Source organism: Rhagoletis zephyria, unplaced genomic scaffold (assembly GCF_001687245.7).
Source record: "Rhagoletis zephyria isolate East Lansing unplaced genomic scaffold, Rhagoletis_zephyria_1.1 Rzeph_scaffold_01213, whole genome shotgun sequence".
NCBI lineage: Eukaryota > Metazoa > Arthropoda > Insecta > Diptera > Tephritidae > Rhagoletis > Rhagoletis zephyria.
The window spans coordinates 61,044-87,715 of record NW_016158297.1 but is presented as its reverse complement, the minus strand read 5'-3'; the positions used below and the strand labels follow the sequence as shown (position 1 = coordinate 87,715).

The 26,672-nt window shown below is 32.7% G+C and overlaps 1 protein-coding gene across 1 annotated transcript; it reads right to left on the bottom strand.

Moving 5' to 3' along the window:
- Positions 1 to 1,494: 1,494 nt before the first annotated feature.
- Positions 1,495 to 19,902, bottom strand: LOC108363200 (uncharacterized). Its single transcript, XM_017616488.1, has 8 exons — positions 19,693 to 19,902; positions 19,453 to 19,614; positions 14,883 to 15,072; positions 8,885 to 8,992; positions 6,873 to 7,008; positions 2,788 to 3,071; positions 1,833 to 1,960; positions 1,495 to 1,736 (listed from the first exon to the last, which is right to left on the bottom strand). The coding sequence occupies exons 1-8, from the start codon at positions 19,877 to 19,879 to the stop codon at positions 1,702 to 1,704; spliced, it is 1,230 nt and encodes a 409-aa protein (XP_017471977.1). The 5' UTR covers positions 19,880 to 19,902; the 3' UTR covers positions 1,495 to 1,701.
- Between the last annotated feature and the right edge of the window lie 6,770 nt (positions 19,903 to 26,672).

The following is a 26,672-nucleotide window of genomic DNA, read 5'->3' as shown; positions in this document are numbered from 1 at the left end:
TCAAGATGCCGATAATTTCACAACCCTCTGCGCCTCGAAAATCAAGTTTTGCATTCCCTGCGATCCAATATACATATTCACGTTCTTGTAGGTTTTGCTTAATGATGTATACAATTTTTCTCGCAGTAAACTAAGCCATAACGAGAATTGTGAACTCAAAAAATACACTTCAAAAAAAATATTAGGCATATTTGGTGGAATTAATTATATGGAAAAATGGGAAATCCGATTGCGACGAAATTTAGTTTGCATTCTCTCTTTTATTAGAAAACCCTATATATAAATTATGGGGAGTATGGGATCACTGGGATGTTCGAAACTCTCAAAAAATGTGGGCCCAGTCATTAAATGTGATGAATTTTTGCTTTCCGTTTTCCACTCTCAGAAAAAAAGATTATGCTTTAAAATTACATAACTGTAAATACTACCTTTTCTCCCAATATTTTGTGAGATTTTTCTGTTGTTCGAAAAATTACTTTTGCGAAATTATGCAAAAAGAAACTGAAAATCAAAAATAAGAAAATCGAAAATTGGATATATTTGCAAAGTAGCGTGAAAAGATTCAATTATATATTAGAAATCNAAAATTGGATATATTTGCAAAGTAGCGTGAAAAGATTCAATTATATATTATATATATATAAAATTCTCTAAAACATGCGTCTAGTTTTAAGACCTGAGGGGCCGGTACTCACACTTTTTTTACTAATAATCCGTAGTATCTACATTTCAAAGTAAATTTGTTGATAAAAAAATAGGAAAATACGAAATAAATGACAAATACCTTCTCTTCAATATTCCATGACACTTAAATAATTGACTACAGTTGAAAAAGAAACACTTGATTTACTGGGTTAAACGGTTAAGGGCAACTAAACTGATTAGTCGTTACCGCGCCGATTCCAGTATTTCTTGTTTGTGGAAATGTACCGTTCGTGGAAAGGGGGTGAGTAAAATATTTATATGAAATTTGATATTTGTGACTTTTAGTTGTCCCTCTCTAAGCCCAAAATGGTTTTTTTACCAACTGTTACCATGACTTTTTTCTACCTGTCTCCATATAGCCAAAACACTGTGCGTCCCATGCAGCTTTTGCAGTCTCAGCTGTAGCGATATAACCAAAGTTGCAGGGAGCTATCATTTACGTAATTTCGGCTAGCGTACGTTCATCTAATGATTTTTCACTTTCCGTAGCTCAATTTGATAGTCCATTTTCCACAATCTTAAAGCAGCCTTTAATCACAAAGTACGATTTCGCATGTTGTTCCCATATATCGAAGTTCTCACGACCCCGCAATTTTTCAAATGGATACGAAACTAAATTTGACACCATTTCCGAACTTTTGAAAAAAAAAATATTTCTAACAAGATTATTTTTTATTTTATCCAAAAATTTCGAAACAAAAAATGTGCACGTGTTCACAGTTAATTAAAAGCCCATAACCTGTTATGCGGAGGTAATCAGCGCAGATGAAATTAGAAGACGTGATGGCGGATAGAGTACAATACTTGCACTAACTTTATTTGTATATGCAAAAAGAGAGCACATAAGAATGTTATACCATTGTCATCTTAGACATATGTACATATATATTTATATGTATAATACACTTTTTGACAAAATAATTGATTCACTTCAACAACGAAGGTACGCTCACAGCTTTCGATTTAATTAACAGTCGTCAGAAGTATTTGTTGTACTCAAATAGGCAGTATGATTGTGAGGAACATACAAACTATGTAAAAACAAAATAAAACAGTTAACATAAATAAATAAGTAGATTACTATATAGTTTGCAATTATTTTTATTGAGTTTGGATTTCGCACTTACCAATTACGGAGCCAGCGAAGAAGCTAAATGTGAAATTGCAGTAAGAGGCTAATAACGCACCGATAACATTGCTTCCGAAAATGCTCCCAGCACGCCCAAGCAATGACCAAATGCAAACAGCTTTGCCACTACGGAATAATGGTATTACTTTTTGTTGCAATTTAAAAACCAGGGACGGAAAATAATCATTATTTTTTTCAATTTTAACAAAAAAAATCAACAAATTGTAATCAGTGATTTTTTTAGTTGGAGTTTAATCAATAAGGATTAGAGATATTAATTTATTTCCTTTTTGGTTGTTGTTGTTTCCGACAGGGTGGGTGTATGATGTATTATGGAACGAATTTCCGTCATCCCTTGTCAAATTTGGTTTGGAGACAAACCGGTTTCGGCGTTCGGCGAAAAATGACACTGAAGATGGCACAACGCCGAAACCGGTTTGTCTCCAAACCAAATTTGACAAGGGATGACGGAAATTCGTTCCATAATACATATTAATTTATATTTGAGTTTTATTGTTTCGCTCAAAGGAAATTATTATTACATGGTTTCTATTTTTTCAATTAAAAATAATGATTGTTTAATAAACTCTAAAGCTACACCAGCGTGATTTCCTTTTCAGGAGTAGCGACACCCTTATAAAAGGAGTGGCTCAATTGGTTGGGTCTGTAGGACCATTTAAATTTTATAAATAATCATTATTTTTAAGTGGAAAAATCAAACATTATAATAATTATTATCGCTGAGCGGAATAATAAAAAACATAAAATAATAATTTTTTCTGATCGAAATAATAAAAGTCAACTAATAATTATTTTCGTTGAGCGAAAAAATAAAACCAATTAATAATTATTATTTTTAAGCGAAAATAAAATAGAAACCATAAATTAATTTACTATTTCATAATGATTACCGTCCCTATTAATAACTCTTAGTCATTTGAATATTTAAATACCGCAAATGTGTAGGCACCAGATCGACCACTCCGCTGCCCAATAGCGATATGCAGATACCTGGCATAGTGACAAATAGAATAAAGCATATGACGATCGCCATTGGATTAACCAACACTAGCATAAGAACGCAGAATATGGCACTCAAAAGTAAAGATCCAATAATTGTAGCTTTGCGTCCAAATATATTTATTACCGGGCCTAACAAAGCATAGCCCACGACAAAGCACAGCCCAAGTAAAATCGAATCAATATAAGTTTTGTTGCTGATGTGATCGCTGCAGATCTATAAAAAAAGAACATTTGAGTAAAAAGTTTATGTATAAATTAAAATAGAAATTCTAAAAAATACCCGCGCAAAATACAAGAAATTAAAACCTAAATCAAATAATTTTTAAGCAAAACACAATACCAACTTCAATTCTCATATAAAAATATACAAACAGCGTGGCGACGAATAAATGTTACACAGGGTTTTTTGAGAAATAAAAGAGCCCTTTATAGATTTTGCGAAAAAAAGTATTTTATTGTTAATTTTCCACAGATTTAACTTTAGCTGAATTAATAAGTTTTTTCCTTATTTACATTTTCCAGCAGTGTAAAATTTGAAAGAAAAGATCATTTGGCACGCATTTGGATGTTGTCACACAAAGCGGTGGGACCTACAGTTNACAGGGTTTTTTGAGAAATAAAAGAGCCCTTTATAGATTTTGCGAAAAAATTATTTTATTGTTAATTTTCCATTTACTTCAGTTATATTAATAAGTTTTTAAATTTTAATACTTATTTACATTTTCCAGCAGTGTAAACTTTGAAAGAAAAGATCATTTGGCACGCATTTGGATGTTGTCACACAAAGCGGAGGGACCTACAGTCNTATTGTTAATTTTCCACAGATTTAACTTTAGCTGAATTAATAAGTTTTTTCCTTATTTACATTTTCCAGCAGTGTAAAATTTGAAAGAAAAGATCATTTGGCACGCATTTGGATGTTGTCACACAAAGCGGTGGGACCTACAGTTTTGCGCCGATTCCTTACGGCGATTGTATTTTTATGAGAAGCTGTTCATGGCAGAAACTCGGAGGTTTGCCATTGCCTGCCGAGGGACGACCGCTGTTAAGAAAAACCCTTTTTTATATTTTTTTTATGTTGCTTTGACCAGGGCTTGAACCCAAGTGCTGATGAGTGAAAGCGCGCACTGTGCGTAAATCAGNCCCTTTTTTATATTTTTTTTATGTTGCTTTGACCAGGGCTTGAACCCAAGTGCTGATGAGTGAAAGCGCGTACTGCCTACCACTACACCACAGCGACTGACACTTAAATGATTTTACTCAAATCGTTATTTCGATACAACTTAGATGAGTAAACCGAAAGTATCGATACCTACTTATATTGATAATTTTTCTTCCTTTTGTATGCAACAAAGCGAAAGTGATTTTCCGGCGTTTATCTGTGACATACCTGTTGCGTTATGCGCTTTTCACGCAAAGTCTGAAAAGTCACAACGCATTGCGGCACATTTTATCAGGGACGGAAAATAGTAATTATTTTTTTAAATTTTCACCAAAAAATCAACAAGTTGTAATCGTCGTAGAACAATTTTAACTATACTCACGTATTTGTGTTCGTACGTACTACTGTAATTTACAGTGATTTTTATTCTTCGAGTTGAATCAATAAAGATGAAAATAATAATTAGTATTAGAGTTTTATTTTTTCGCTCAAATCAAATTGTNAGTAAACCGAAAGTATCGATACCTACTTATATTGATAATTTTTCTTCCTTCTATATGCAACAAAGCGAAAGTGATTTTCAGGTGTTTATCTGTGACATACCTGTTGCGTTATGCGCTTTTCACGCAAAGTCTGAAAAGTCACAACGCATTGCGGCACATTTTTTCAGGGACGGAATATAATCATTATTTTTACAATTTTAACGAAAAAAATTAACAAGTTGTAATCGTCGTAGAACAATTTTAACTATACTCACGTATTTGTGTTCGTACGTTCTACTGTAATTTACAGTGATTTTTATTCTTCGAGTTGAATCAATAAAGATGAAAATAATAATTAATATTAGAGTTTAATTTTTTCGCTCAAATCAAATTATTATTACTTGATTTTTGTTTTTTTTTTTCGATCAAAAATAATGATTATTTGATGATTTTTATTTTTTCGCTCAAAGATAATAATTACACAGGTCCACAAAAAAATCGATGAGGCGTTCCTTTGACCAAACCTAGTCTGTTGTATGTTTTTAGGGTCGCTGAACATGAATCTGAAGTTTTACGTGACAGAGAAAATCCGAGGTGTTGTTTGAGGTTACGAAAAAATTTAGACGTGATGGAGCAAAACGGACTTCAGATTCATGTTAGGCGACCCCAAAAACATATAGCAGGCTAGGTTTGGTCAAAGAAATCTCTCATCGATTTTTTTGTAGACCTGTGTTATTATTGAGTTTTACTTTTTCACTTTAAAAATAATGATCATTCAAAATATTCAAAAGCTATACCAGCGTAATTCCCGACGAATTCTTTTTAAAGGTAGCGAAACCTTAACAAAAGGGTTAAGCCCCAAAATTTTTGGGTCAAAATGTCAGAAGTTTGCGTCTGTATGGCCTTTTCAGTTTTATAAATAATCATTAATAATTTTTATTTCTGAGGGAGAAAATAAAAATCATAAAATAATCATTATTTGTGATCGAAAAACTAAAAATCAAATGATAATTATTTCCGTTGAGCGAAAAAATAAAACTCAATAATAATTATTATTTTTAAGCGAAAAAAATAAAAATCATGAAATAATGGGTTAATGCTGATTTAAATTATTTAACTCATAATGATTACCGTCCCTGCATTTGTTGTTGTTGTAATTCAGAACTCAGAATTGGTTGAAAATACCCTATCTCAGAAAACTTTCCAAAATGGGGCGTTTTCGAACTGGTGGCGAGATAAATCGATCTTCCACTCAGGTGTCGATTTATTCATTAGTTAACAAACACTAAGAAGAGAACGATGAGAAGCCAATATTTTTTGTAGAAACTTAATCGCCATTAGATAAAAAATTCAACATTTGATACGTTCCCACGAAACTTTAGGGCTTTAAAGCAATGCTTGCACTTTGCTGTGGTATCAGTAACTTTGTAAAAATATATCCATATATACTTTAGATTTTGGCGATGTAATTGCCATAAAAACGGCGCAGTGGAAAGTTTTTCCATAGAAAAAAATTGGCCGACAAGATATGGCACTTGCTTAAATCCATTCGATACAGGACGGATCTGGATGATTTTCTCAGTAGACTTTGTATGATTATTTAGAAAATAGCTCACGAAATTTCTTGGTTTTAGGTGTCCAAATAAAGGAATTTTGAAGTAAAACCCCATATATAGCAATCAGTTGAATGATTGCTATAGGTTATAGTGACTCGATCTTTGTAACTTTCACTATAAGTATTATGTTGATAATTAGTGAAACAAGTGCGAAAATTCACGTTCCTAGTTGCATAAATGGAGGAATTATAATAAAAGATCTCAATTGTATGGGAGCTATATGTTATATTGGTCCGATTTTTCCGGTTACGACAAATTTCATCCGGATAGAGACTGGAGTGCTTACAATACAAACAGACGGATAGACGGATATGCCTAAATCGGCTCAGCTCGACGTTCTGATCATATAAGTACCCATTTTAATGGGTATATCTCTTCTTATTCTGGTTCTTACAATCGACGCACCAAAGTTATAATACAATTTCATGCTCATCAAATGTATAAAAACATCATTAACACCATAACTTTTTTTTAAAAAGTTGTCTCAGTGTAGTAAAAAATTGAAACGACTAGCGTTTTTTATAGAACTCGACAAAAAATCGCTTAGACAGTTACAGCGCCACACAAGAAATAGGAGAACATCTCCCATGAATTACGTGTTTTGATAATACATAGTCAACAATTTAACTAATGTCCACAAAGATTCAACACTTATAACTTCTTAATGAAAGCTGATATTTTTTTAACTACATAATTTAATTACATATGCAAATGCATATCGTGTAAAAACCCTGTAAGGATACAAAGACACGCACCTGCGTAGAATTGGCTAGCGCTTCATCATCCTGTATTGAAAGATCAATCAATTCGCAAATAGTCAGATGACTTCCATTTGTATTTGAGTTAGCTCTATTTTGGATCTCTGAAAACCAAAGAGACATGCCGGTGGAGCTTAAAAAGAAAAATTTTTAAATTAAATTAACATATTAGTAGTTTTATATAGGTACATTTTTACGTTGGCCAGATTTCTGTGGAGAAAATCGGGACATTTCCCAAGCATCGAATGCGAACATCCCATTTTGTTTTTAGGAAAAACAAAGCAGTAACATATTTTAGGCAGACTCCTATTAAATTAATAAATAAAACACTGAAAATCGGCCTTTAATCGGTACAAATATGAAAAATCGGGGCACTTGCACTGCCCTGCAAAAGTTTGCACTCACTTGGAAAATTGTTTTGGTTTTTATGGTCGCGTCGCTGCCAGAGAACAATTGTGGCAACCCGCAAACGTTCTTAACCCAGCAGAAAAAAATTATCAATTGATAAAAAATAACCCACTTGTGGTTAGCTTTCTTGCGGGATTTCTATAAAAATATATAACCCGTAGTTAGCTACAAAAAGCTAACTTGAAACTAGTTGACAAGTAATGCAGGAGTAATGACGGAGATTGTTTTCTTTAAACGCATTTCTATTTAAATATCCTGCACTTCGCAAATACTTTTTCGAATTGAAGACAAATAAAAGGAAGATCGAAATTTCATATTATCATTTTGAAGTTATGTCTGACGGAGTTGGAATATGGGACCACCTACAGGAGAATATGTAAACAAATATGAAATTTTATAAAATAATTTAAAAAAATATTTTGTTTGTCCTATTGATATTTTATGTCCAAGATTAGTTAGTTACAAGTTAGTTATATCAAATGCAGAGGTAGCCACCCTTGACTACAGCTAATGCACAGGTAACCACCCTTGGCTATTTCGCGGCCATCGCCATAGAAATATAGTTAGCTTTCGTCAAAGAATATATACAGATAATAAGTGACTTTTAGCTCCTTCCTAATCAACTTAAAGTTAGCTTATAGCAAATACCCCTATTTGGGACAGTGCGAATGGTCACCGTGTACATAATGCATATTTCACATGCAATAAAATATCAAATTGTTTAAGTCTGCGCGCCAAATTTCGAGCGTAATTTGCATTAACCCATCAAATTTGTTTTGTGGGCTGCGATTGCACCTTTTGGTAAAAAGTTCAATTATTGTACAATACTTTTAACTAGGGCTAGGAATCGAGGAATGGAAATAGTTAAGTTGTCTTTACTATTTAATCACGAAATTTCCTTTAAAGGGGAATTCAATCGTTAATGCATATTTTGCAAAAAAGTACTATTTTTGCTTTATTTAACTTACAACCACTTAAATTTAGTGCGACATCTTTTGACAAAGAAATTACACATAATTTTTTCCCACAAATTCATCTGAACCCCTGTATTAAATTTCCAATTTTCTGTTTACACCAGATTGTAACTCTCTGCTTGATTAGTAACTAATTTTACACATATTTAAATATGTATTGCATTTTTGAATGAATTGTTTTCGTTCTTTTCTCGTTAAAATACATGTATTATTTATTTTTGTTCCGGCAATAAAATATTATGATAATATTTTTAATTGCATTTTACTTTTTTAAAGCTCATATTTTCGAATTTTGAGCTCATATTCTCTGAGCCCTACTTATTACATAGTTATTGTCCCCCGCATGTCAGAAACATAAATGTTTAAAAATGAAATTTTTGGGAAACCAAGTTTGAAAGTTTTTTTACGAGACTTAACTCTGCATTCAGGCAAATGACATTGTGAATTATGTGGTTTCCGTGTACGCGCGGTATTCTGGGTTTAGGTATAACATGAAACATCCAAAGGTTAATCAAGTCAACTCAATAACTCAAAATTGGTAAATTTGTAAAAATGTATACCTTTTGTAAAAATGTATACCTTTTGCGTGTAAATATGCAGATGGAACCAAAGAACAATTATTATTACCTGAAGAACATCCCGGCCGTAACAGTACAACATATCAAAAAATTTAGAGCGTATGGACGGCGGAACAACGGACGAGTTTCCATCCAAATATTCTTCACGGTGTCATGCCTAAAAATATATTAAAAGATAGAAGTATATTGAGAGAGAGTCCCATTAGGAGTAGTAATTATATACTAGTGTCTTTATGTTTGGAGACATCTGAGTAGCTTCATAAAAAATCCAATATATCTTCTTGAACAATTTTCTGATTAGAAAACAAATGTATTAATTTTTACAACCCAAGAATGATTGTATGGATTTCAGTGTGTTTAAATTAATTTCTTTATGACACCATACAAATTTAATTTTTTGTTTGTTATTGACTATTTTTATTCATAAAAAGCTCCAGTTTTGGAGGTATTTTCAAATCGGTCCAGTTCACGGAAATCTTAATATTTTTCCGAAACATTTTGGTGGACGTCTTAAAATATAATAATCTTTGTAATCCCGCAACTTTTTTTGGTGATGCAATCTAATGTACATCCATCTTTTGTACTGATATTTTAACTAAAATTTAAAAAAAAAAAAAAACTACAAACGAATGATGTAACTTGTTTTAGGGTCAATCTGTCTCATTTAGGTGCATTTATTTTATGATATTAGGTACAATATGAAGTTTCCCTGATGAGTGCAGCAATTGCTTCATTCGTATCACACAGATTTCGCTGCAGAGAGATGATATCCGAGTGCATACTGTCGGCCTTTCTTTCTAATTTATTATTGTCTTCGCACAGTGCACTGATCATGCTACTCATACGAACGTTCTCATCACGGAGTGAGACAATGACACTGTATAGAGAGTGCAAAGTTATTCCTGTTGTTTGTTAGTATGTTCACTTTGATTTGGCGAGAGCCTTATGGTCTGATTATGCATACTTCGCATAACTTCGNACAGTGCACTGATCATGCTACTCATACGAACGTTCTCATCACGGAGTGAGACAATGACACTGTATAGAGAGTGTATTCCTGTTGTTTGTTAGTATGTTCACTTTGATTTGGCGAGAGCCTTATGGTCTGATTATGCATACTTCGCATAACTTCGCACAACTTCGCATAAACTTCAAACTGTAATTTCGTATGTACTTTGTATCTAATTTGTATGTATTCCATTACCCAGAAATTAGCAGAACTTTTAAAAACTTAGCGATCTGTTGAGTTTAGATTTTGCTTCACATTTTCTTAAGTAACATTTTTATTGCACTGGTACAAATGGTTGTGCGAAGTTATGCGAAGTATGCATAATCAGACCCTTACATCCAGAACAGCGGGTGGAGAAGGCGAACGAAATGACTTTCGTCGCGCAGAAGCGTNAAATGGTTGTGCGAAGTTATGCGAAGTATGCATAATCAGACCCTTACATCGAGAACAGCGGGTGGAGAAGGCGAAGGAAATGACTTTCGTCGCGCAGAAGCGCAGGCACCGCAATAATATTTCTTATTAGAGTTTTGCAAAAACTCCAGGTCTGCAGGTTGAATACCAACGCAAGATGTATCGAAGAGTTCATTGGCACTGCACCTACTTTTTTGTATCATAAGACCAATCAACTTATTGCCCACACGAGCAAGGCAGAATTAAATATAGCAGAATTATATATAGCCAGTATTGTAATTACGTACACATACATGTATATTGGCCAGTTGCCGTTTAGCAGGCGGCTGTGGATCAACATCACTACTCTCTCTAATATCTTGGTCTGCTAAACGGCAACTGGCCAAATCATTAATTTAATTTATTTAATTTTTTTACTTAAAACTTTTCATAACTACATTTCAAAATAATATTTTTTCCCATATTTTTATAATTTCTTTTTCAATGTTTCTTCAAAACCAACACTGAAAAAAATTGGTAAATAAGAAATAAGAAGTAAATTAATATTAAGCTGGAAAACGCAAGTTTTGTGTTATGATTGTTTTCTTTTCAAATGAAATTTATTGAAGAAACTGAGAAGCATATTATAGATCAAACAGAAAGCAAAAAAGACTTAGTTTTGTGGAAAATATGTTCAAAAAGCATGAAAAAAAAATTTCCAACATTTTGCTTCATAAGCACTACACAAATTTTCTAAATCAATTTTTTTTTAATTTTAATTGTTGCACAGGTCTCTAGCAATAAGTTGGATTTAACAGATTGAAAAAATATCAATTAGTCGACGAGTTATAGCCAAAAAACCATTTAAACAATATGCAGAAAATCGGCATTTGACTGCAAAGTTCGAAGGTCGATTAAAAAAAAATTCGAACTAACATAAACAAACGCCGCGATACGGGTCTTCTAATTTAGCCTCTATTTTCACCCCTCACTCTCAGAATCGACCTAACTTTTGTTAACCTGAATTTGTTCCACAGTGTTATTTAGAGTCTCCTCATTGCAAAAAAATATAAGATTAATTAAAATTAGGTTTGTTCCACAAGCTGCTTGTAGAAAAACTCGATCAAAGTGCAAAATGTCAGCGTATATCAAATAAACTCTAAAACCTACTTGAGGAACGCGTATGTGTAAGTCGAAGTGACTTCGAGTAGCTTGTGGAACAAACCTATTACATATGTCTTACTGGAATCACCGATGTCAACACATTCCTATATAATTTATTCTACTACCCTGTCCTACCACCCTGTCTAGGTTTGTTCTCACTAGGCAAATACATACATACATTGCGCGTCGATTTTGGTAGACGCGATTAATGTAATATATATATATTTAAAAATTACTTACTTTTTATTAAAATAAGTTAAATAATTAATTTAGCGTACAAAAATAAACGATTTTCCTTTTATTTAGTTTATCCTTAAATTTTACGAGCCTTGCGAAACTAACTATTTGATATTTAAAACAAATATACGTTTTTGAAAGTTCACCCAAATACAAGCTTTTTGATATATAGCAAAAACCCTAAATTTTTTACAAAGTTTTTCTTTTATTTAATTTTTTTGACCCGTTATAATTTAAAAGTTGGTAAAAATCCTGTCAGGTAGCAAAGAGAAAGTTTTAGACTTAAGGTCAATGTAGGTCAATGTAGGATAGTCGATACATATATAAAATAGAACGTACGTGGCATCTATTTATTGGCTTGGGGTCTACTGAACATCGTGTAACCATTACGCTATTTTTTGGAGGTGTGACCATTACGGATTAATGCAGATTTTTGCAATCAAAGTCAAAATTTTAATGTTAAAATTTGTTCGCAGTACAATAATATATATTTCGGATAAAGAACTGATCCTAAGGGCACCATGTCTAGTTAACATCAACGGCCGGTTGTTCAATGTCTGGTTAACACAAATCGGAGGTAGAATCTCTAGTTAATTACGACGGCTTTATCGATCACATGTTATATGCATACGGTGACCATTCGTACCGATTTTGGCGGGACAGTATCGATTTAGAGAAAATTGTCCCGCTGAATATTTTTTTTATAGTCGGGACGTATAAGTGTCCCGATTTTTCATATTTGCACCGATTAAGTCCCGAGTTTCAGTGTTTTCTTTATTAATTTAATAAGAGTTTTCCTGTACTCTGGCCCAAAACCAATTTTTCGTAAAAACTTGCCAGCAATTTTGTTATCACAAAGGACATAAAATATAAGGGAGCCATAAATATAGCCAGCATCCTTATTTTCTATGATCTTTGGTTATTTTTTATTCTGTCAAACTGGTACTCTTGCAGTCTATCATTCTGCTCTTAATTTTTTTTATGGGTTTTCAACCGACTTCAAAAACGAAGTTATCAATTTGTCGGAATAATTTTTTTATGTATGTTAACGCATAATTTTGGACCACATTAACAGATTTCTATAAGGAAATATACCTCAGAGGTGGTCCCATTATTAATTTAGTTTAGATCCGTTCATTGGATCGGTAAAAAATTAACGGTACTTTTAAATTTCTATATGAGAATTGAAGTCGGTTTTGTTTTTTGCTTAAAAATTACTTGTATAATTATTTGTATTTTTTTTTGTTTTTTTAATGAAACAATTCTAACTTAAATTAAGTGGAATCGTAAAAAATAACACTAATTCCCCCAAAAAAATCATCGATATGAAAAATACAAATATGAAGGAAACATTTTAACATTCTTTGGCGAATATTTAAGGCTTAATACTTTTTTATGAATGCATAGCTCGTTATCTAACAAAGACCATATAAGTCAAATTTTCAAAATTTGTACAAAAATTAGCAAAATTCGACAAAGTTGCATCAAAATTTTGAGCTCTTCAAATAGATTTCTAAGAGACATTCTGAGTACTCAATTTTGTAGCCCATTCAATTCAAAGTGAAAATTTGAAATAGCTAGGACTTAACGTTAATTTTTGGTATTTTTTTTTGCGGAAGGTGTTGGTACTAGGGCTGTGCGATTAATTGATTACTCAAAATTTTAATTAATCATAAAGTAAATAACTCAATTATTCGATTAATTGGAAATTATGATTACTCAAAAGTTCAGTTACTCGAGTAAGCAAAATTTTTGATTAACCAAAAAAAATAAATATTTGAGTAAGTTGCTTTATGATTAATCAACATTTCGAGTAAAATGAGTAATCAACATTTCAACTCTTTACATATGTATAAAGTAGTTAAAGTTCCTTGATACTTTGAAAACAACGTTTCTGTTTTCAAAAATTAAAACGAAAAATTTTTTTCATATACAGAATGTAAAAAAGAAAATAAGCGTTTTCCAAAGCAAACTCGTTTAACGAGCAAAACAGAAAAGTAGCCAAAACTTCTAAAATGTCTCTTCTCTATTTACATTCTCTCCACCATATATATTGTGTGTATACATTTTTGTGCTAATTATTAAAATTTTTCTCTAAAAAAAGAAGTTATGTCGTTTTATTCTAAACACAAAATTGTAGGTTCGGATTCGAGGCTTTATAAATGTCCCGATTTATGGCCACAGAAATCTGGTCACCGTATACATACATATATGCGTGACGTCGAAATCGTCGATAATGATGTTTAACTGGGAGGTAGTGATAACCAGAACAACCGTCCCTAACTGGAGGTTAAACCTCCGCTGCTTTATATAAGGGTCACCCTAATAATCCAAATCGTGCATATTTCATTCTAAGGCAAAATTCGTTGAGTACTTAAATACAAACTTTCCCAACAAAGTGTTGGCCATTCAACCTAATAAAGGTTCTGTCGCCTTAATATGTATACCCTAGAAAAATTTGTTAATTTTTTTTCCTTTTGCTGAAATAGAGAACTGCATTATGAAAATTTTTCTTAACTTTTGACTTTCATTTGCCTTGTATGCCCCTGAATTGCAATGATCCTTAAAAGAGAAAATGTTTGATACAACTGCATTGAATTATCCTTTAAATAATGCAAAGAGCATTCACTTTCTTGGAAATATTTATAAAAATTTTGGTTTTGATTGCAAAAACCACAATAACTTTGTTTAGGTCAAAAGAGTGTATCAAAGAAATGTTAATTATTTTATTCTGCACCAAATTATCGAAGCATTTTTTCCTATGACAATTACTTCGAAAGATACAACCAAATAATTTAATCTTTTTTAGTCCGTTTTTGGCTTCAGGCCCTCGGGACCTGACATTTTTCCACTAGAGATGTTCTTTTTTTTTACGAATAATAATACAATATGCATGGTAATTTACAAGGTTTTACTTTTTTGGCGAATTGTAATTTTGTTTAGATCCGCTCATTGGATCATGAAAAAGAGGTGCTCTTAAATTTGTTTATGATTATAATTACTGGTTAAGGATTATTAAGAGCATTTTGTTATTTTTTAAGGTAATTTTTTGTTCGCTTTAGCTCACCAAAATCCAAGCCTCGGTAATTATGAAGCGCGTCATTTATTCTTAACAGGCAGGAGGTGAAATAAAAGGAAGAAACGCAAAATTCAAGATCAGCTATGAAATTGTAGAGCTTTTAAATGGCTTCTCGTGACTTATTTGTATTTATACATATTAATAATAATTTTTTTTTTTGATTCTTACCACGACTTGCTTGTTAAAAACAATCTATCGGTTTCCAATTCTGTTTCGGCCTTCAATTTTTCTACACCAATTTGTTTTAAATCTTTACCGGTATTGCGTTTACATATCCAATTAACAGCTGATAGAGCTTCATCATGTTTACCCAAAGATAACAGGACTTTGGGGCTATCTGGCAGTAGCAANTTGTATTATATGTTATTTGGAAACAAATTCAAAATTTTTACCGAAAATCCTTTTACTCTAAGCTACATATATTTTTTGTCCAATAAAGAGAAAAGATTTGCAACATGGATCCTAAGTTTTAGCATATTTATTCTGAACTGAAATTGGAGGCATGAACCTGGGGGGAACTTTATTTTCATAAACAGTGTCGTTGTGATGGTTAGATGGTGTGATTCTCCATCCGGTCCAGCCATTTCAAGCTGATTCAGTAAATTCAGATCTTTACAAGTGTTTTGTTCGTTACACATTTATCATATAAAATTACGGATCTAACCCATTAGACATTCGATAAATATCATAAGTAACAGTAAATACTTAAATTAGTAAAAGAAAAATATTTTTTAAACAAGCTTTCTAAATATGAGCCAAATCGGACTACAAATACAAGGTAAACTAATTCACAACATAGATGCAGATTTGCAAAAATTATCAACACTCGCACCACCTACCGGCTAATTTGTTTGTGGAGTCATTTCCCGACACTTAAAAAAACAATAGACGCTTTTAAAAAATATGAACCAAACCGGATTAAAAAACGGGATTTTCAAATATCTCGCCACCCAGCGGGTTAATTTATCGCTCATTAAATTGTCATCGGGTTCTGGGCTACGTTTTAAGTTTAAGTTCTAGCTCCTCGGGAAGTTAGTCAAAAATCGACATAGCAACTTAAATAAAATATTATACAAAAACACGAATGGTTAATATTAGGGATGTTAATTTTTCATCTTCTTCCGATCCCGGGATTTTCGGGGTGTCGTTATCACAATTTCAACAACTTAAATCGAAAAAATTGCGTCTATATTGTTTGAGAAGCTCTCCTACCATAAAATAAATAATAAATAAATGGGTTTGAAACCTACTTTTTAATTAAAGTGGCGTTTTTATTTTTTCTCTCTGACGTGAGGATTTATTTTAAAGGACTTTTGTAATTTCAAACATATCGTCGTTTAAAGTACAAAACCGCGTATCAACAAAATGCAAAACCGCGTATCAAGAAAATGCAAAACCACGTATATGAGGTTGAATAAATTATTTTTTAGAGAGTAAAAACACTCATATTTCACAATGGTTCTCTTTTTTATAAAGAAATCGCATTTCTGGCTAGTATATTTCAGGACGAATGGATAAGGATTGAGCCAAGAGCTTCTGTGAGCAAATTCAATTTTTGGCAGCCAATGTCAGTTACGCGGTTTTGCAGAATGACGATACGCGGTTTTGTACTTTAAACGACGATATGATTAATTCCAAAAATTATTTTAAAAATTCAGTGCAATGTAGAATAAAATTATGGGTACCAAATACAAGAGAAAATCTCTTTAGAATTTAAAAACATAAAAATTTTTTGGATTCACAAGAACGAATAGGTAAAGCGGTTAAAGTTAGAAGGACGAAATTTGAGGACGTTATCGAGTTTATATCAGTCCTTAACATTTAATTTTTTTAAAAACAAATATTGCGAAATTTCAAGGATAAAATTTTAAAAGGACATTTTCAATACTTACCAGTCCTTCTGCATCAAAAACTTGAATCTATTTAAATTCGACAGAATTTCATCTTTAATTCGATACCCATACTTCTTGTCTAAGCACATTTCACTGAATTTTTTAAATGATTTTTGAATTGCTGATGTCAGAGTGAAAAACTATACATATTTGGCCCATGGTTTCACGAATATATTGATTTTTGTGTGTAAATTTACTATCGCACGGTTTTATATGTATAATGAGCTAGACATTTATAAAAAAATATTAGTTATTAAATTTAAAAAAATATATACATATATAGCCAATAGTGATCAAGAAAAGGAGTTTCTATTATTGCCATCATTGCAAATTACAAATCCCGAATTATTTGCCAAGCGTTCCGGGATATTCGAAACCTTAAAAAGGCCGGGATGCCGGGATTAGCATTCCTAATAAATACATATGGCACCCTACAGTACTCCTATTATCTAATTTCTTGCAACGTTATAACTTAGTGTACTAGGCTTAACTGACTTATTCCTTTCTGAGAAGTGAAGCGCTTAATTTGTACGAGGTAAGAGCGAAATATTCTTCTTTGGAGGTAAGCGCACCGATTAGTGCATATTTTTTATAGGTGTAGATACTTCTTTTTTAATTTTTGCAAGTTCTTAATGAAAATTTTGAATTTAAAATATGTAAAAAATCTCGATTGAGAAGAGTCTTATTAGCAACAACACAAAAACCTGTTCTTTACCTAAAACAACACAATTCATTACAATAAACTGCTTAATTTTCCGAGTTTGAAATTTTGCAATTTATTCAAAAAGCCTTAAAAATAAGCTCACATTTTCCGATTGAAGGGGTATTATTATTATTTGAGGGTATACTAGCGCTGCGGTCTACTGCATATAGTGGCTCCAATACGTGTTAATTTTTTTAAATATTCATGATGTTTTTCAAGTTAAATTTTTTTGTTTCTTTTCTACACAAATATTGTTCAAGCTTTAACCAAAACTATACAAATCACAATTTCCAACTTTATAAACAATTTAAGAAAATTCAACAAATTTTCACCAAAATTTCAACTTTTTAATTTGAATCTTTGGAACATTTATGGGGAATGAAGTTTTATAGCGCATACCATTTTGTGTAAGTTTCAGACGGCTAAAAAATCCCGTTGATTTTTGAGAACTTTTTTTTTGTGACGGATTTTTGCGCTTTTTTCCATATAAACAGTAATTTTTTATGAAATAAAATGCAAATGTTCGCAACAAAATTTTAAAAAATCAACGCCAGTTTATGTAAATTGCACTTGTTATATAAAACAAAAACGCAAAAGCTATCTCAAAAAAAAACGTTCTTGAAAGTCAACGGGGTTTTTCAGCCGGTAGAGACTTGCACTTCATTACACTAAAATTGTATGGGCTATAAAATAGAGGTGGAGAAAGATCGATGTTTTCCATGTTTTGAAACAACATGTAACATCGATTGTTTTGAAAAAAACTAGGGTGGAAAAAGTCGAAACTAAGTTGATACTTAAGGTTAGTTGTAGCTTTTCTGACATAAAACCCACTAAAAATTATGTCAAAAAGCCGCAACTAACTTTAGGTATGAATTTAATGAATGACTATGAATACGACCCAATAGGTTTTTAATATATATTTTTACAAATGAAATAAGTCAAACCGATTTTTTGTGGAGCTATTTCCTTTCATAAAGTATTGTACATTCCAAATACGAGCCATATTGGACCAAAAATATGGGGTTTTCAGATATCTGGACACCTGAGTCATCTGGCGGAAGTTGGGTTTAACATAAACCTCTTCGAAAGTATTTAGATTTTTGCTTGAACATGTTATAAACTAGAAATTAATATAATTTCATAAGTTCATACTTTTTGGGTATCTCCTTTAAATCGTCGTTCTTTACATTCACAGAAGAGTACAAAGGAAACATCGATAGTCACCATCAACCATCGATGATTAACAAAAGCGCAAGAACATCGATGCATCGACAGTACTATCGATGTTTTCTCCACCTCTACTGTAAGACAGCATACCCAAAAATGTTATAAAGATTCAGATTAAAAAGTTTAAAATTTGTTGAATTTTCCCAAATTGTTTATAAAGTTTTAAACTGTGATTTATGGGGTTTTGATTAAAGCTTGGATGGTATTTTAACAGAAAAATAACAAAAAAATTTGCTTGTACCACATTACGAATATTAAAATAAAAAATCAACGCGTAGTCATTTGTTTCAGCCGCTGTATATATGTATGTAGATCTATGTACGGTGCTAACCCAATATATGTTTACTCCAACCTTAAGCTATTTAAGAAATTAAGCACTATGGAGACTAGAAGCTTTGGTCTATGATACGTGGGCAGTCGGCTTATGATCATCCAGCCAACAGAATCTGCATAAAGTCTCATTTTGCAAAGATGCTATATATCTCAATTTCTGTAGGCTTGACTATTTTTTGCCCCTCGCCACTCGGCGGCAATCTGCGAAACCTCCCTTCCTTAGCAGCTGTACTGTGTATCCTTTTGACGGACCACGAAAAGGCTGTGGGCCATATAGGCTGCTTTGGGTACGAGTATTGTTTATTTCAGAATTTTACTTTGTTATATCTTCTTCATTCTCGGAAGACATTTTGTTCACTGTTTTGCTTAAACTTTTCTAATTCACATAATTTTTACTGTTATTTGGTCCCTTGCATTATTTCAGTACATATTTCACATGGTTTTTTAACTAGATTTTTTTCTTGCCAAATCATTGCGTTTTTTTTAGTATCAAATTTTCTTATTTAGAGCTACTAACTTTATTTTACAGCAATTTGAAACACGATTTTTTAACGTACAAAATAAAGGACAGCCCTCCACATACCCGCAAAACTAGACGCATTCATTATGGCCTTATCAATCGCAGATGTAGCAAAATCGCATTGTGAAGCGATCGTTATGATGCTCATGCCGACTGTTTCGTCGATAACCACCATCAAAAGCAAGCCGCACACCAGCAGTATTATCCATTGCGCACAACCGAAACCTTGCAGATGGAAAATGAAATTATACACACACATGTTCAAAATAAAGGACACGCTTAACCACCCGCCCCCATGCACACCTATCATATCGAGCACAGCTTCATACTCATGTTGCTGCAGTTGTGTATCCTGTGGCGCACTAGTGGCTGGGCATCTTGTAATTTGCTGTGTGCTTGAAGCATTTTCCTCGCTTGTCGTTAAGTTTCCCCCTATATTCAACACAGTAGGTAATTTTGATTCACAAGGACCTTCGGCGTTCGTCGCCATTATTAAGTTAGCTTTGACTTTTACTGGCGTAGGTATGTATTTGTAAAAGAAATTGTTTAGTGAATATCACTTTGTATTAGAATGCAACTAGCATACACTTAATTAGATGCAATACATAGTTTATAGCAGAATCACTTGATTTGTAACGGTTATCGTTTCCGTAGCCACATACTGCCAATTTGTAACTGAACTAATAGCAGTGAATTCTACCAGTCTTATCAAATGTTGCCCCCGCTTTGTATACTCGTACACATACTTATGTACATAAATACATACGTCGCCGCACAAGTGTTTCAAGATGTACATACTAATGTATATATGTACCATGTAGTTTCACTCTAAAAATATATGTAACTATTTATAACGGCGCGAACTTTTACAAATTCTCTGTTACTCAATTGAGAATCAGGCATTCGTTCAGAATGAGCAAAAAGGATGGTTGTTAGCCTTATCAAATTAATCGAAGTTGATATTGATTTACATTTTTTATAAGTAGATACATATGTACATTAGGGTGGTCCAAAAATGTATGTTAAAAAGTAAAGTCGGAATTTTTATGCTCTCACTCCCTGGGATTGTTCTATATCGACAAAAATTTACCCCTACTTTTTATTTTGAAATCAAAAAATATTTAGAGGGCGCTCAAAGCGTCCAAAGTTTGCCATGTACTTTAATGGGGAAAAACAACTTTTCGCAGAAATGGTATATAATTCTTAAAAATCAATATTTTTCTATCGGAAAACTCCGTTTATCTGCAGGAGATTCCCAATAACAATACCCAATTGTTTATTTAACCATTTTTTATCGCAATTAAATAATAATTTATCGGTCCGCCAAAAACCCACAAAAACCCCGAAAAATGCAACGGGGGGACAAATAAAAAATCGTAAGTATTAAAAAATGGTTAAATAAACTATTGGCTATTATTATTGAAAGTCTCCTGAGGAGAACCAGAGTTTTCCGATCGTAAAATATTGATTTTCAAGAATTCTATACCATTTCTACGAAAAATTGTTATTTCCCCATATAAAAATACATGGAAAACTTTGAGCGCCATCTAAATATTTTTAGATTTCTAAATAAAAAATACGGGATATACTTGTTTTCAATATAGAACAATCCTAGGGGGTGAAAACATTACAATTCCGACTTTACTGTTTTTGTACCACCCTAATGGGCATACGTACTTTAAATTACAACAAGCAGCTTATGCTGATGATGTAGCCATTACCATCTCTGATAGATGTCTAAGCTCGATCAGTGAAATTCTCTAGGGGATATTGAGAGGAAATTATACACAACTCGACTACAGATGTGTGCTCCAAGTAAATCCAGAAATGTGGGCCTTTGTACTTTTTACGACGAGTATAAAATGCCATCCTCGTGTCCACGAGTGGTGAATGAGAGAGCTTTTTTTAAGACTTTCGTACTAGAATAACAAAAGTCTTTCGAACTATCTTGCCATCTGTCTTACGAAAGACTTTTTACTATCTCTTTTTCCCCCTTACCTAGATCCGCCAATGACATCTTAGTTATAGAACTTAAATAATTTATTAACAATCTCATTCTTAGATGCGTATGCAGCCCTTTCCGTTATCATGTTACATACCTAACCCCACGTCTCCATTTTCTATTAAATGTGTCTTAACATCTGTCAAACTTCTGTTTTAACTTTGTTCCGCTCTCTCATGTGGGCAACTTGCTGTCTTAACATATCACTTTCAAAATGGCATTAAGACAATCAGATCAATCTGTACCCAATTTAGATGGCGCGGTAAAATGAAAACTGAGTTGTGAACCAACCAAATGACAGCTGATGTTAAGACAGCGATGGTAAGAAATTCGGCAAGTCAGATATGGTTTAACAGTGAAAATTTGCGGTATCCGTATGACATTTCTGTCTTAACACAGCTTTTTTAACAGAATCTGTAGAAGGTGGAGACGTGGGTAATAACATTACGAAAGACAATACCAAAGATTGATTCGCATGTTATTCTATTCGTTATCATAGTTTTAAAATCTGGCGTAGTGTCGGTTTTTAAGATCATCAAATTTCAAATTACCCTGTACCGACAAAAAATTTCTCACTTCAAGAAATAAAATCTTATCGCACATGTATAGGCAAAGGTTTTTATTTCGACTTGAAAGTTGAAAGAACGGTGCAAATCTAATGACCGTAACAAAAAATTCCTTCTCGAATATTACGTATATATACTTAGTTAGGACGGTGTTACTTTTCGAAAAGCTAGCAAGCCTGATCAAAGTTATTTTTAAACTTAAGATCTCTTTCGACTGACACGCATATTTTAATATTTCATAATTCATGTATATAAATTAGCTTAATTCGGCTATTAAAACAGGTGTACATCCATATGTATGTATAATTTCAATTAACTGATGATTTAAGTTGAATTTGATTTTTGAAACACGTGGCAACCCACTAAAAACCCATTGCCGTTGATACCCACCTTTAAATAAGTCATCCAACTTATTAAATAATTTTAATGCCACTGTTTAAACATGTGGCAATCCTCAACAAAAATTCTGAATGTCCAAACTAGAGATTTCTTTCGCTTGACGCCCGTATTTTCATATTTAAAATAGTATGCGTATAAGTGAGTTAAATTCCAGTTTTTAAAAAGGTGGCAACCCTCTTCAAGAGTAGTTTAAAGCTAAAGCTAAAAGCGATTTCTCAACAAGTTAACTAAGTCCGAATTTTCAAAAAGGTGGCAACCCTCTTCAAAATGTTTGCAAATTACTACGTTCTTAAAATTTATCGTCTGGCGCCCATACACAATTCTATTATCTGATTCCCTTAAATCAAATTGCATTTAATTTCTTAAAAAGGTGGCAACCCTCCTGTAGTTAAGTTATGAAACAAAGCCTTTTTTTAATAATTGGTTTAACTTTTTAAAAATTTTGAGCTTAATTTTTTAAAAGGTGGCAACTCTTCAAAAAAGTTAAACCCTATTGCACATCTTCAGTCCGAGTCCTTTACTTTGACATCTCACTTTTGAAAATCGAACGAACGGTACGGATCTGATGGTATTTATTATTAAAAAATTTGAATTTGATTATTCAACAGGTGGCAACTCCTTTAGAAAAAATAAACCCAGTTTGCAGATCTACAGGCCAAGCGCTTTTATTTGACACCCCAGTTTTGAAAATCGAACGAACGGTACAGATAATATTCTGAACAAAAAATGCCTTCGCGTGTTATATATAGGTTGGTTTCAAAAGTTTAATTAAGTCAAGTTAGGCAGCTTCCTATTTCTCTTAAATGAAATCTGTATTTCTATAAATTATTTTTGTATTTCGATAAATTATTTTTTACATTGTAATAAAAGCGAGTTTTTAGTTTTTTATACTATCAGGCATGTTCTGATATTCGAAAATTTGAAATCGACTCGATTTCGATAATTTTTTCAATGGTTTTTAAACTAAAAATTTACAAGTCTCGCATGAAAATGATTTATTTAATACCACTGCTGCTTCTTTAGAGTTTATATATTATTCCCTATTTTCATCGGATATAATTAAAAAATATTTGGCAAATCGAGTCGATTTCAAAGTTTCGAATTTCAGAATATGCCTGCATAATTTTATTTCTTCTCGCAGCTGAAACAACGATAATAAGCATTAGGCTATAAATCGTTTAAATGGGGATACAAACTATTTACTTTGTCACTTAATGAGAGCCTATCGTAATAATATGTACTCATCATAAAGTTCACAAGCTAGTTTTCAAGTAGGTATTTAGGATTTTTTTTTTTTCAATTTTGTCACATACAAGACAATCTGCTCACTTTCAATAACTTATTACATATGTACACATGCTTACAAATGGATTGCAACTAAGAGGAAATATTAAATAAGCACACCAATGTACAGTGGGCCAGAAATCAAGTAAAAGTGGCCAAAAATGAGGCATCGAATTTGATTCTAATCATTTTATTTTCGATTTATAGATAAATAGATAGAAGAAGTTGAAGAAAAAATTTTTATAATAGTTTAAGAAGTTTTATATAAGCAATCGAGAAATTTAAACAGTCGAGAAATAGTGTACAGGTACGAATTTCCAACGTTATCACTACATCCTTACTAAGTGTTTTTGAAAAATACCAACTATTTTCGTAGTACGCGTGTTTTTTTTTTAATAAAACTTGGCCTAAAGGCAGAATTTATTTTGCTCTACTGTTGTACGGATCAAGTGAATGCGTAAAAAATAGTTTTAATTGTTTTGATCAAATATGTATAAATATGTATACAATCGACTTTTATATATCATGCATCTAGAACCTTATCGAAAACCTACCTGAAAATCGAAAAAGTTACCGTCTTTAAAATTGGCACTTGCCACGATTTTGAAATTCACGTATTCTAACTTGGGAACTTGGGATATTGAGGGGAAGTTGCTAATTCTTGCTAAAAAGAATTTTACCAGCTGCAATTTGTCAGCAAAAAAACAGCTGATCAAAGTAATCTGTTTGCAATTAGTAGTTGTAATTAGAAGTGCAAAACTATCGATAGCACTATCGATAGTAACGAGGTTTTTTTATTTTTCGCTTATATCGATTATTTTTGGTCCTATCGATAGTCCTACAGACATGTGATTCAGTATTTATTCTAGTTTTAGTTCTTCTTTTCTAGTACGGGTACCTCCTTTCATCAAATAAACAGTCAAGGCATTCGCGCCTTGGCACTCACATCACTGTTGACAGTTATAATTTCGAGAAAGTAGAGAATTTCGTTTACTTGGGAACCAGCTTGTACACTAGGTTGGTCGAAAAATGCATGTGAAAAAGTAGTCGGAATTTTATGCTCTCACCCCTTAGGATTGTTCTATACCGAAAAATATACCCTTATTTTTTTATTTGGAAATCAAAAAATATTTAGAGGTTGCTCAAAGCGCCCAAAGTTTTCCATGTATTTTATATGGATGGATGGATGCGAATATCTAACAGCTAACAGCGGATGCGGATGCGGATGCGAATGCGGATGTCAACTATTTTTAAGAAACAATTAGAATCAAGCATAATGGCGAGATCGTTGTTTACAAACCAAACCAGATGTGTCAGGTTTTTCTAAAGCTCCTTAAAAAGAATTATTCATTCTCATTCCTTTGGCTGTAACCAAGGTGTATTAAACAAGGTGTGATTGACAACTCAGTGCGGCTCTCTTTTAAGGTACTATAATGTCAAAAAGTATAAACAAACGAATTAACCCTTAGTGATGCATGTATCTTGTCAGCACTGATACCAAGGCTCTTATTTTGATTATAGTTTTGTTTTACTTACATTACCTGGAATATATATATTTTGTCAATAAAATAAAACAAATTGTTTATAAATCGTTTTAGCAATTTTCTTGTTTTTAATTGCCCAAGTTTTATGCTTTTGTGCGTTTATTTTTATATTTAAATTTTTTAACCTAAACATTATTCGACACTTATAGAAGTATGATTTTACATTTGTTTCCAATTTTATATGAGAGCTTAACTCTAACAATTTTGAAATGAAATTTTTTTATGCGAAATAGTTTGGGTATAAACGAGCTCGTTTGAAAGTGCTTGACTCGGACGGACAACAAATGAAATCACTTTCCTTGAAGTGGTTTTCACAAACACGAGATGAATCACCTAGTACAACACTAAATCGCTGGCGTCTTAACTCGCAACTAGGTGGTTTAAAACATCGCTCTATTTTCGTGTCCTGACTTCTATTGCATACAGCGCACCGTTCAAAAGTTTTGCTCCGTTTCATCTTGGTTTCCTTACATTAAATATTTAAGAAAAGTCGAACGTACAGATTTACTTATTACCAAACTTTAAATGTGCTTACTTGCTCTCCTCGGCGGTTTATCTCTTACCAATTTCACGTTTATTAAGAAAATTTGTTGCTTGCAAAATTTTTGTGTAAATTTAAAAAAAAATAATTCAAATTTGAAAAAAAAATATTTTCAAATGGGTTAACAATTCATTTCAATTTGACATTATAGCCTGTTTCTTATGAGAGCAATGTCAAAATCAATCACACTTTGTTGAATACATTTTGGCTGTAACCATGTACATGATAAAAACATTAGAAGATTTTACCCTCTATTCTCTCTATTCGTCGGCCATGATTTTTTCTGAAGTTTTAAAAACATTTTAAAATCATATAAAATTGAAAATAAGAAAATTAAATTGTTACAATTGTTGTTTGAGATTAAAAAGGACAATGAGTGTGTGAGCTTGAGTTTGAATTTTAAAATTATATTGCTGGCAAACGTCAGACTGCCTCTCAATGATTTTACCTTCCCGTAGCGAATGTCATGCATTAGTCACTTAAGAGTCTTGTACGGAAAAGTTACATCTTAAATGACTGTGGGCTCCGTTTGTATGGAAGTCGTTCATGACTTTTTCATATAAATGGTAATTTCAAAGTTCTGCGGCTGGCGAAAAAATTGTTCCTCCACTGAACCCTCCCCGAGGGTGCCGGCTGGAAATGGATACTCCAGTATGTTCTGTGCGTTGTCAGAACGGTATCCTGCTAAGATCAGGGGGAATCGCGGGATGGCTCGCTGCTCTTCAATAGCACAGCCCATCGCAATGCCCTTTGATCATGGTTCGGAGGTTTCCCTCAATCCAAGGGGTTAAGCGAACCGTGCCTATTGGACGACGTTTGTAGTCGGGGGTAACGGACTGTATTTCTACGGTGCCTAACTGACACCGGGTCGCCTCAGTGAGTAACGGTGCCATGGTAAGCTCGTACAAATCTCCGGGTCCGGACGGGATCTTTCCAGCAATACTACA